The sequence below is a fragment of the Sminthopsis crassicaudata genome, chromosome 1, assembly GCF_048593235.1.
Source record: "Sminthopsis crassicaudata isolate SCR6 chromosome 1, ASM4859323v1, whole genome shotgun sequence".
NCBI lineage: Eukaryota > Metazoa > Chordata > Mammalia > Dasyuromorphia > Dasyuridae > Sminthopsis > Sminthopsis crassicaudata.
The window spans coordinates 72,869,056-72,881,136 of NC_133617.1; the positions used below are offsets into that span (position 1 = coordinate 72,869,056).

The 12,081-nt window shown below is 44.6% G+C and overlaps 1 protein-coding gene and 1 long non-coding RNA gene across 2 annotated transcripts; both read left to right on the forward strand.

Moving 5' to 3' along the window:
• The first annotated feature begins 430 nt into the window (after positions 1-430).
• CDC37 (cell division cycle 37, HSP90 cochaperone) lies at positions 431-6,196 on the forward strand. The gene is made up of 8 exons (XM_074260595.1): positions 431-635; positions 2,316-2,597; positions 2,971-3,076; positions 3,918-4,033; positions 4,257-4,379; positions 4,557-4,739; positions 5,006-5,077; positions 5,589-6,196. The coding sequence occupies exons 1-8, from the start codon at positions 534-536 to the stop codon at positions 5,751-5,753; spliced, it is 1,149 nt and encodes a 382-aa protein (XP_074116696.1). The 5' UTR covers positions 431-533; the 3' UTR covers positions 5,754-6,196.
• A 691-nt stretch (positions 6,197-6,887) lies between these two features.
• Positions 6,888-8,195, forward strand: LOC141538790 (uncharacterized). The gene is made up of 2 exons (XR_012481128.1): positions 6,888-7,038; positions 7,966-8,195. It is a non-coding gene; the product is annotated as an uncharacterized LOC141538790 (long non-coding RNA).
• The last annotated feature ends 3,886 nt before the right edge of the window (positions 8,196-12,081 follow it).

The window sequence follows — 12,081 nt, forward strand, 5'->3', positions numbered from 1 at the left end:
CTCCGGTTTCCCCTTCCATAACAGGGGAGAGGAGGAGGAGTCCCGGCACTCCGGACCGAAGTTCCTTTTCGGCCGTGCGCCGGCGCTTCCACCCCCAGGCTACTCGGGTACACACGTAGGGGGGAAGGGGAGGGGGAGGGAAAGGTGGACGCTCCGTGCGCGCGCTCCGTTCTCTTTGGCTGACCTAGGCCCCACCCCCATAGGGTGCCGCCAAATCCCAGGACCTCGGAGCCACGGAGCGGAGGTCTCGGGTCCGGAAGGGGAAGATGCTCCTAGTGACTAGGATGGGTGTCTCTTTAAGGTCGCCTCGAAGTCGCGATTCTCCCGGGTTTTTGACGCAAGCCCAGCGGCGGCGGTTCTCGTTGCTAAGGAAGTGATGTTTTGGCGGGAGGGGCGGGCCCGTGGAACGCTCGGGTCCAGCCCCCCGGAAGCGGAAGGGGAGGGCCGGGGCCAGGCCGGAGCGAGCGGGGGCCGGGCCGGAGGCGCCGCAGCCGCAGGGAAACCGAGCGAGGCGCGATCGGTCTGGCGCCAAGATGGTGGATTACAGCGTGTGGGACCACATCGAGGTGTCGGACGATGAAGACGAGACGCATCCCAACATCGATACGGCCAGCCTCTTCCGCTGGCGGCACCAGGTGCGTGGGGGGCCGGACCTTACTCCGGGACCTTCCACCTCCGGCTCCGAGATCCGGACTCGCCCTTAGCCCGCCCCCCTTGCCCTCTCGCTCTCCCCTTGCCCTGCATCCCCGGCCGGGCCCAAGATCCCTCCTCCTGCCCACCTGCCCAACCTCGTATCCCGAAATCCTGGCGCCCCTGCCCTCTGACCCGAGATCCCGGCCTCCCCGGAGCGGAGCTGGGGGCATCCTCCCCATGCACCCCGAGTGTAGCTCCCGCCCCCCACCCCCAGTCCGAGGTCCGGCCTTCCCTCGCTGGAGTCCAGCCTGGTTAACGAGGCCGCTTAGATGCACGGTGGCTGCGTGCGGGCAAAGGGGGGATGGGGGTCCCCGAGCGGACGCCCCAAATTCGGAAGCCTCCCCTCAGATCTCCCCCCCCTTAAACTGACGCGGCAACCCCGTTCCTGACGAGGTCCCTCTCGAGAACTTTCCCTAGCCTCCCACCACACTTCCCGAAGCCGAGTATCAGCCCCGAAATCTCCTCCTCCCCCCAGGAGGAAGACAGGCGGGCTTCAGGGAGGTGGCAGGCTGTCCGGAGGCACCTCCCAGTCAGGCCCAGAAATTTCCATTCCTGTGGAAATCCCAGCGGGATTTTCCTGTTACTCACTTCCTTAGCCTGCCTCTCCTGCGAAATCCATTGCTGGCGTTTCTGTGGAAAGCCCGGGCTTGAATCCGGCTCTGCCCTTTGCTGCCTGTGACCCAACTCGCTTTAAGGATGGGGCTCGGATTCTAGGTCTAAGTCCTGGAGCTTTTCGCTTCCGGTCCCCACCCCCCCTCCGGGATGGCTTCACTTTGATCCTTTTCCTATGGAGATGTCCCCTCCCTGACTTCACTGCGAGGGGCTGCTTGGTGCCTCTGCGGTAGCGTGTCCCTATCACTGCTCACATCCTCCGATGACAATGTGGACCAATAGAACGTACATTAGTACTGCTCCTGGTCCTTCTGGACTGACATTATCGTGTGAATCCCGCGTCTAGAGCAGGAGTTTGCATTAATAAGGGCGGGTTAGATTGGACCCGGATGTTGGGGGGCTACACGACCCAGACCAGAATCTCCTGATCAGTCAGCTCTAAGCTCCTGCTTCCGCTGACTATCCATGTATAATGCATTTATTCACGGCTCTTTATTTGGCTCTGCAGGGGTTAGGATTTGATGTCTGGGGATGTCAGGATTGGGCCCATGGGTCAAAGAGTGGTCTGCCAGACTAGCCAGGAGCACTTGTTTCTTTGGATCCCCACAGAAAACCTCCACCAAGCAAAAATAAGTGGGGTGGGCTGACTTGGGAGGCAGGGTGAACCCCGTAAAAAACCACGGGACAAAATAGGAAAAGCACTTGACTTTAAATCAAGACAATTAGATTTGGGTTCTAGTTCTGAAATTTCCTGGCTATCAGACCCTGTGCAAATCACTTCTCGCTGTTCCTATAATCCAGAAGAGAGTCATTGGTGAATATTAATGTAAGTTATTGTTAATATTAAACATTAATGTAAGTTATTGTTAATATTTTTGTAATTATGTTTTTGGATGATAGAGGATTATAATTCTTTCAGCCCCAGGACTGCCATGCTACCTGCCCATCCTTCCCCTCCAGGGCTTGTTCTGCATCCTGCTTTCTTCCAAAATGCTCTTTTCTCTCTGCAGGCACGAGTGGAACGCATGGAGCAGTTTCAGAAAGAGAAGGAGGAACTAGACAAGGGATGCAGGGAGTGTAAGCGCAAGGTGGCCGAGTGTCAGCGGAAACTGAAGGAGCTGGAGGTGGCTGAGCCCAAAGGTGGCCAAGCGGAGGTGCAGCGACTTCAGGCAGAAGCCCAGCAGCTGCGGAAGGAGGAGAAGAGCTGGGAGCAGAAGCTTGATGAGCTGCGCAAGAAGGAGAAAAACATGCCGTGGAATGTAGACACGCTGAGCAAGGATGGTTTCAGCAAAGTGAGTCAGGGATCCAATGTGTGGGGCAGGATTTGGCTCCAGGGCTCCCCCATGGGGAGGGGGAGGGAGGTCCTTGGAGATAGGACACTGAGCAAACATTCATGACCTGAGGTTTCTTGGAGGAAGTTGATGTTTGAATCCATAAGCAGCAAAACTAGCCCTGGGACTGAATGGCTCAGATAGGTGAACATTAAGGAGCATTAAGCCTTCCACTTATCTTTTAGCCAATTTCCCTATGAATAAGCCAGCCTCTTCTCTAGATGAGCTGCTCCATCTACCTTCTCATGCTATGGAAGGAACTGGTAAAGGGGCTCAGCCTTAGCATAGGGAAGATATGGTTCATTGGTTTCTTCCCCTCATTTTCCCATCACAGAGTGTGTTCAATATTAAGCCAGACAAGGAGGAGGATTCTGAGGAGCAGAAAGAACAGAAGCACAAGACCTTTGTAGAGAAATATGAGAAGCAGATTAAGCATTTTGGTAAGATCTGGCTATTTAGTGGGATCTCCCACCTGGGGAAAATAGATTCTGCCCTAACAGACCCTACCCTTGGACCATTAATGAGGAATGGTCCCTTGGAGAGTTTCCATCTGAATGGGAAGACTGATAAAGACACCAGTTCCCAGGAACCATGACCTTGAAGATATAGTTAGACCCAAAGTACTGTAGGCTAAGTTTTTTAGTCTCAATTCAAGAGGTTTAGACTAGATGATTTCTAAGGCCTCTTCAGCTCTAACATTTAGTTTTCTGATTGCTTGCTTACAACTTGAGAGCAAAGATGTGGAATATTGGGGTACCTGAGTAGCTTTACTTCCTTTCTCTGCCTCTCCCAGCATGTTAATGTGCTGAGATCAGAAGGGAAGAGACATTCCATCTGTTCCCCAAATTGATTCTAAAGTTGAAATGTTCTGAATACTTCTAGTCCCTCCAGTCATTCAAATCAATTAATTGTACATAGGATATCTCTGCTTGCCCATAATGCAGCTGTGCTGTGCTATGGAGAATAGGGAAAGGTAAAAAATACTACCTCTAGCTTTTTAAAGATTTTGATCTCATTGGACCCCCCCCAAAAAAAAAACAAAACAAAACAAAAAACCCACAACATATTTACATAAAATGAAATAAAATTGATGTCTTTAAGACAGTGGCTGGGTTGAAGTGTGAGGATAAGATGTGAGTTTTTCTGAAGTGTTTGCCATGGTTCCTAGCACATGGGAAAGAATGAATGAAAGAAAAAGCATATTTTGGTGGAGAGGGGGAAAGATATAAATGTGTGGGCTAAGTGCCTTGAAGTCCCTGTCAGTGCCATGCATTCTGACAGGCATGCTTCGGCGCTGGGATGACAGCCAGAAGTACCTGTCCGAAAACCCACATCTGGTCTGTGAGGAGACTGCCAACTACCTGGTCATCTGGTGCATCGACCTGGAAGTAGAGGAGGTAAGAGAACAAAAGCATAGACCCTTACTGTGTAGAGCAAGCTGGTCTAGGGAGGTCAGAAGGTCTTTGGTCTTCCAAGGTCTATGGTATGCATGTACTCTAATATAGAATTGTAAAAGAAGAGTTTAAGGAATATCTATTGCTATTCCAGAGGGCATGAAGGGGCTGGGCCATGGAGAGAGGCTTTTGTTCCTATGCCCACTTAAGCCTTTCTCCTCTTTAGAAATGTGCCCTCATGGAGCAAGTGGCTCATCAGACAATTGTTATGCAATTTATTCTGGAGTTGGCCAAGAGCCTAAAAGTGGATCCCCGAGCCTGCTTCCGGCAGTTCTTCACAAAAATCAAGGTGAGTCTTGTGGGCCTGGTTCTGAGGACTAGGGACTTGACTCTGTGGGCCTGTAGGACTGGCTCCAGCCTGAGCATTACAAGGCACCCTTTGGGCCTAGCCAAAGGTCCTAAGGAACTTCGTGCTCCCATTCATCTCAGCAAAAGGATGGTTCCTCATTTCTTTTTTTCCTTACAGACAGCCGACCAACAGTACATGGAAGGCTTCACAGATGAGCTGGAGTCCTTCAAGGAGCGAGTGAGAGGGCGTGCCAAAGTGCGGATTGAGAAGGCCATGAAGGAGTACGAGGAGGAAGAGCGGAAGAAGCGGCTGGGCCCCGGGGGCCTGGACCCAGTCGAGGTCTATGAGGCACTGCCTGTGGTATGTAGCTGTAGCTAGCTGGGGAGCTGCTTTTCTGTGCTGGACCCTGGGAAAATGGCTTAACCTGGGGCTGTTTGAGCCCAGAGAGTTCCCCAGGGACTGTGTTCAGAGAGGGCCATCAGCCCAGAAAGAACCCCTGTTCTCTCCTTGATTCTGAACCTTTCCTCTTAGGGAGTGCTTTTGTTTAGTCACTGAACCCCCTCTGTTTAAGCTCTCCTTCTCTGTTCTGGACAACTCTCCTCTTACCCATTCCTGTGCTTACTTAGGAGCTCCAGAAATGCTTTGACATCAAGGATGTACAGATGCTCCAAGATACCATCAGCAAAATGGACCCTGCGGTGAGTGTCCAGTAGGGGGAGCTCGAAGTAAAACCCTAGTCTTGTCACACAAACTTCCTTAAGTGCTTGGGGTGTGGTGCCAGGTTGTTAGTGCTTTTAGTTTCCTTTCTTTGTCCTGGCTTTTTTATCTCCTCACCTCCCCACCCCACCCCTCCTTGGCTGAGGATCCTCCTAGCCAGGAGGTGTGGTTGACTTATTCTACCCTGGCAGTAGAGTCACAGAGACACCCCCCCATCCCCACTCCCCCCAGCCTTTATGGAAAGTTAGCTAGCCTGGCAGAGCTAGGCCTTTTCCTTTTCCTAGTCCCCCGGGCCAGGAAGCTTGGAGCTTCAGCTGTCTCAGCCCAAGGGAAGCAAAGCATGCTGGCCATTAGGGCCAGCGGGCGGCCTCTTCAAGGGTGCCTGGGAGTTGTGGGTTCAGCGATGGGCTCTATGTGCAGAGCTGGGGGTTTGGGAAATCCAGGGACTAGAGACAGCATCTTCACCTGTACTGGTGTGCCCTCTTGTTCCAGGAAGCAAAATATCACATGCAACGTTGCATTGACTCAGGCCTCTGGGTCCCCAATGCAAAGGCAGCCGGAGGACAGGAGAAAGGCGATGATGACTCCCCAGCTTCAGACCTTGTGGGTGAGGCCAGGAAGGGCAGGGTCGAAGAAGAAGAGAAAGGGAACGTCTGATCTGGCCCCTGCTGGAAACTTTATACCAGACTCTCTTTTAAGACGACAAAACCAACAAATATATGAATATATAAAATCTGTGAGCTTCTGAGTCTCCTGCTCGCTTTCCACACCAAATCCCTAGTGCTGGCATTTCCCCCCAACACCCCTTCCCCCCCAGCTCTGATCCAGATATCTGCTTTGAGTGTGAAGGGGCTTCCAAATGGCTCTGTGTGCCACCACTACTGCCCCCCTCCCCTTCTGTCATCTTCCCTGTGCCCAGTAGGAGTGGGAGCTGGTACTGGGGACTTGGGGGAAGGAGCTTGGTTGGGACTTAGAGCTGACTAGGGTCGTAGGCATGGCTCTGGGCACTGTAATTAACCCGTTAGTGTGCTGTTGTGTCTATTTTTGAGGTGAGGGTAACTGGCAAACATCTTCAAATAAAAGATTTTGAGGAGTTGTGACCAGGGTTGACTTCTTCTCATAACATTGTGGGTGTCATTTGCCTGGCTTCCCTTATACCCTTTCAAGTTGGCTTTTAACCAGACTCAATCAGAGGGATATTCTGTCTTTATGGACAGATGGGTTCCTTCTTTATTCTCTTGTTACAGATAGATATGGGGAAACATCTGTCTTCTTGTGACCCTTTTATTCCTGGGCATGAGGACAAGTAGACATGTTTAGCTTTCCTTAACTCCCAAATAGGAAGAAGTACACTATAAAATACCCTCAAGAAGGGATGGGGCTGGGGGAAGCTAGCAAGAAAAACCTTGTGATAAGATGATCAAGAAACAAGAAATGAGGAAAAAGAGGTCCTAATACAATATAGGAATACTATAAGGCAAGAGAAAGAAATTTCCATTTCACATAGGTATTAATAATAGTACAGTGACAATTAGACTATATGAAAAAATGAAGCAACCATGAGGACCTCTGGAATGAAAGACAACCCAAAGTGAAGAAGGACCTTAAGGGATTTGAAAAGATTTCATTGTTTATAGCACAAGCTGAAAGTTCAAGCAGAGAGTACTCTGAAAACAAAAATACAAAAGTACATCAACATAGAAGAGAATAGAGAAAATCCAAAGTTGCCACAAAATAAAGTAACAGACCTTGAAAATAGCTCTGATCTAATCTGAGACACTAATCTTCCAGGAAAAAGTGAAATGAAGAATGAATCATTTATTAAATGACTACCTGCAAGCATGATTCTAAGTGTTGAGGATATAATGAAAGGTCAAAGATATTCCCTGCTCTTGGAGAGCTTACCATCTAATGGAGAAGATGTACAGATAAGATAAAGGGGGTAAGTGAGAAAATAACAGGGAGGTCATCAGAATTAAGATGAGGAAAAATATTTTTATAAAGGTGGAATCTTAGCTGGTATGTGAAGGAAGTTTGAAGATGGGGATTAGGAAAGTTCCAGGCCTGGAGGACAGCCACCAGAAATTCCTAGTCAGAAGATTGCTTTCCTAGACATCAACAGCAAGGAGGCCAGTCTCTGGATTGCAGGTGTGTTTGGGGGGTAAAGTGTACAAAGTGGGGCGAGTGTTTCAAGGACTTTGTGTGCCAGAGGAGTCTGTATTTGATCCTAGAGGGGGTGGCCCCTGAGGTTTTGTTAAGATGGAGGAGTGATAGTCACGCTGTTTAGGAAGATTACATTGGCAGCTGAGTACAAGATGGATTGGATCAGGGAGACACTGGTGGAGACCAGTCAGCAGAGGCCATTGTAGTAATCCAGACTGAGACAATGAAGGCCTGCCCTAAGGTAATGGAAGTATTAGAGGAGAGTGTCAGAGCATAGAAGTGGTACCAGAGAGGAGCTCAGGACCTGGAATGAGGAATGCCTGAGTTCTAACCCAGCCCTAGACAAGCACTAGTGGGGTGACCCTCAGCAAATCACTTCACCTATTTGTTTGGCTTTCCTCATCTGTAAAATGAGCTGGAGAAGGAAGTGACAAACCTCATCTATATCTTTGCCAAGAAAATCTGAAATAGAGTCACAAAGTGATGCATGTTATTAAAACGACTGAACAGCATTGCAAAGGTAAAGTCTACAGATTTTAGAAAGAGATGGGACATGGAGAGGAGTGAGTCCAGAGAGAATCAAGGCTGTCAAAGTTCACAATCTAGGTGACTAGGAGGGTGATAGTAATAAGGAAGTGAAGAAAGAGGGAGGATTTTGGGGGTAAAAATGAATTGTTTTGAAAAATGTTGAATTTCCTACCTACAGGACATCCACCCCAAGATATCCAACAGGCAATTGAAGATGTGGAACTGAATGAAGGTCATCGGATAGGTTAGGGTTGGATAAGTAGATTTGAGAATCATCAATATAAAGATAGTAATAGAATCCATGGAAGTGAAATCATATAGAAGAAGAAAAGTGGTTTCAGGACAAATCTGGGAGAAAAGAAATATAAGCTCTGTCCTTTTTTTTATTAAAGTTTTTTATTTACAGAACATATGCATGGATAATTTTTCAGCATTGACTCTTGCAAAACTTTCTGCTCCAAATTTTTCCCCTCCTCCCTACCTCCTCCCCTAGATGGTAGGTAGTCCAATACATGTTAAATATGTTAAAATATATTTAAAATCCAATATATGTATACATATTTATATAGTTATCTTGCTGCACAAGAAAAGTCGGATCTAGAAAGGAAAAAAAACCTGAGAAGGAAAACAAAATGCAAGCAAACATCAAGAGAAAGCATGAAAATGTTATATTGTGATCCATACTCAGTTCCCACAGTTCTCTCTCTGGGTGTAGATGGTTCTCTTCATCACAAGATCATTGGAACTGATCTGAATCACCTTGCTGTTGAAAAGAGACATCCATCAGAATTGATCCTCATATACTCTTGTTGCCATGTATAATGTATAATGATCTGGTTCTGCTCATTTTACTTAGCATCACTTCATGTAAGTCTCTCCAAGTCTCTCTGAAATCATCCTGCTTTCTTATAGAATAATAATATTCCAAACATTCATATACCATAATTTATTCGGCCATTCTCCAATTGATGGGCATCTATTCAATTTCCAGTTTCTTGCCACTACAATAAGGGCTGCCACAAACATTTTTGCACATGTGGGTCCCGTTTGCTCCTTTAAGACCTCTTTGGGATACAAGCCCAATAGAAACACTGCTGGATCAAATGGTATGCACAAAAACTGTCTTGAAGGAAGGAAGAGAAGGAAAAAATATAAAGAATTCACAAGCTTTCATCAGGGAATTATCTCAGAGTTAGTTTTACCTTAATTATCACCAAAATCCAGAGCTTTGATTAAAAAAAAAAAAAATTGACAAAGAACTATGAAGAAATAATTGACATATCCAAGAACTCCAGCTGTAATCATTTAAGTCCTCTTAAGAACAAAAAAATGAAAGAAAAAGCTGGAATATGAAATGTAAAAAAGAGAACAAAGCTTGTTCTCAGAATAATATCTGTGAATTGAACATTTTTTAAAAAGACTTTTACATTCAGTGCTTGCGGATAGGCTGAGCGAATATAACAAAGATGACAATACTCCCCAAACTAATCTATTTATTTAGTGCTATACCAATCAGACTCCCAAGAAACTATTTTTATGGCCTAGAAAAAATAACAACAAAATTCATATGGAAGAATAAAAAAAGGTCGAGAATTGCAAGGGAACTAATGAAAAAAAAGTCAGAGGAAGGTAGTCTAAGTGTACCTGATCTAAAGCTATATTATATAGCAGCAGTCACCAAAACCATTTGGTACTGGCTAAGAAATAGAACGGTAGATCAGTGGAACAGATTAGATGCAAAGGACAAAAAAGGGTACATCTATAGCAATCTAATCTTTGACAAACCCAAAGATACCAACATTAGGGACAAAAATTCATTATTCAGAAGAAACTGTTGGGAAAACTGGAAATTAGTATGGCAGAAATTAGATATAGATCCACACTTAACACCATATACCAAGATAAAATCAAAATGGGTTCATGATTTAGGCATAAAGAATGAGATCATAAGTAGATTAGAGGAACAGAGGATAGTCTACCTCTCAGACCTATGGAGGAGGAAGGAATTTATGACCAGAGGAGAACGAGAGAGCATTATTGATCACAAAATAGAAGATTTTGATTACATCAAACTAAAAAGTTTCTGTACAAACAAAACTAATGCAAACAACATTAGAAGGGAAGTAACAAAGTGGGAAAATATTTTTACAGTTAGAGGTTCTGATAAAGGCCTCATTTCTAAAATATATAGAGAACTGACTCTAATTTATAAGAAATCAAACCATTCCCCAATTGATAAATGGTCAAAGGATATGAACAGACAATTCTCAGATGATGAAATTGAAACTATATCCACTCATATGAAAGAGTGTTCCAAATCACTACTGATCAGAGAAATGCAAATTAAGACAACTCTGAGATACCACTATACACCTGTCAGATTGGCTAAGATGACAGGAACAAATAATGATGAATGTTGGAGGGGCTGTGGGAAAACTGGGACACTAATGCATTGTTGGTGGAGTTGTGAAAGAACCCAACCATTCTGGAGAGCAATTTGGAACTATGCCCAAAACGTTATCAAACTGTGCATACCCTTTGATCCAGCATTGCTACTATTGGGCTTATATCTCAAAGAAATATTAAAGAGGGGAAAGGGACCTGTATGTGCCAAAATGTTTTTGGCAGCTCTTTTCATAGTGGCTAGAAACTGGAAGATGAATGGATGTCCATCAATTGGAGAATGGTTGGGTAAATTATGGTATATGAATGTTATGGAATATTATTGCTCTGTAAGAAATGACCAGCAGGATGGATACAGAGAGGTTTGGAGAAATTTATATGAACTGATGCTGAGTGAAATGAGCAGAACCAGAAGATCACTATACACTTCAACAACAATACTATATGAGGATGTATTCTGATGGAAGTGGATATCTTCAACATAAAGAAGATCCAACTCACTTCCAGTTGATCAATGAAGGACAGAAACAACTACACCCAGAGAAGGAACACTGGGAAGGGAATGTAAACTTAACACTACTGTCTACCCAGGTTACTTATACCTTTGGAATTCAATTCTTAACGTGCAACAAGAAAATGGTATTTACACACATATATTGTATCTAAGTTATACTGTAACACATGTAATATGTATGGGATTGCCTGTCATCTAGGGGAGGGAGTAGAAGGAGGGAGGGGAAAATTTGGAAAAATGAATACAAGGGATAATGTTATAAAAAAAATTACTCATGCATATATCTTGTCAAAAAATTTTTTTATAATTTTATAATTATAAAATTAATAAAAAAAAAAACTTTTATAGGATGACCTGTTTCAGTGAGTCCTTCACAGATAACCAGATATAAACTGGGTTTTGAGGTATACATTTATTAAAAATAAAACTAATGATGTGTAAATCCAATAGCCTTTCAAGCCTATAAAGAAATGCAGTGTTGTGTGTATTAAGAAAAAGATTGAAGTGTTTCTTAGAATTACTGCCTTGCCTATTGGGGGGGGGGGAGGGCACCAAGGAGAATAATTATCATTAATCCCAGTAATGGTGATCAGACTCTTGTCCTAAAGGATAAAAGAAGGGAGAAATTAGTGTTTTTTGGAATAAAGCACTACATATAGTGTTACTTCAAACTATTGCCAAGGAACTCAAACAAAAAAAAAAAAAAAAATGTTGGATAAGGTGTAGAGATATTGTGATTAGATTGTTTTAAAGCAAAATAAGTATAGGCTGACCATTAAAAAAAAAAAAAAAAAAAAAAACAGGTCTGGGGGATTTGACACATGGTTTTGGAAGGAAGGGTTGTATTTTGAAGGAGATGACTGGGACAGTCATTTCAAGACAACAAGCTACAATTAACTAGTACTTTGTTTGTTTTGTTTTGTTTTAACAGATTATTCAGCAGGATTTGTTAAGGGGAAAAACATTAAACAATAATATCCTTGAATTATAATGACTTTTTCCTGCGTGGACTTAGGCCAAACACTTTTGAGTGATTACAGATCTCATTTATGAGGCCTTGAAATGTTCTGGGGCTAGATGTAATCAGTACCACATCTGCAGCAAAAGGGACCATGTGGAGGTCCTCTTTTGAGAAGCCCTCTTTGACTTGGCCTTGCTCAGGATATTGTTAATGATATTGGGAAACACCGGGAGTGAGCTTGTCTCCTTTGTTTTATTCCTTGATTGTTATCAGCAATTAGCTTGAAAGTAGAATGACAATTAGATACCGTTCATAGAGCTGGCCTATGAGTTTATACATTTTGGACAGAAATAATAAGCTGGGCTCAGATTTGAAGTGGAATAAGAAAGCAAAGTGGATTTTTTTTTTTTAAACTA

What these genes read in the sequence shown, in the direction of transcription:
- CDC37 (XM_074260595.1), top strand. Translation starts at nt 534, where the DNA reads ATGGTGGATTACAGCGTGTGGGACCACATCGAGGTGTCGGACGATGAA. An exon ending in GCAAGGATGGTTTCAGCAAA is followed by an intron (nt 2,598 to 2,970) that starts GTGAGTCAGGGA and finishes TTCCCATCACAG; the next exon opens with AGTGTGTTCAATATTAAGCC. An exon ending in GAAGCAGATTAAGCATTTTG is followed by an intron (nt 3,077 to 3,917) that starts GTAAGATCTGGC and finishes GCATTCTGACAG; the next exon opens with GCATGCTTCGGCGCTGGGAT.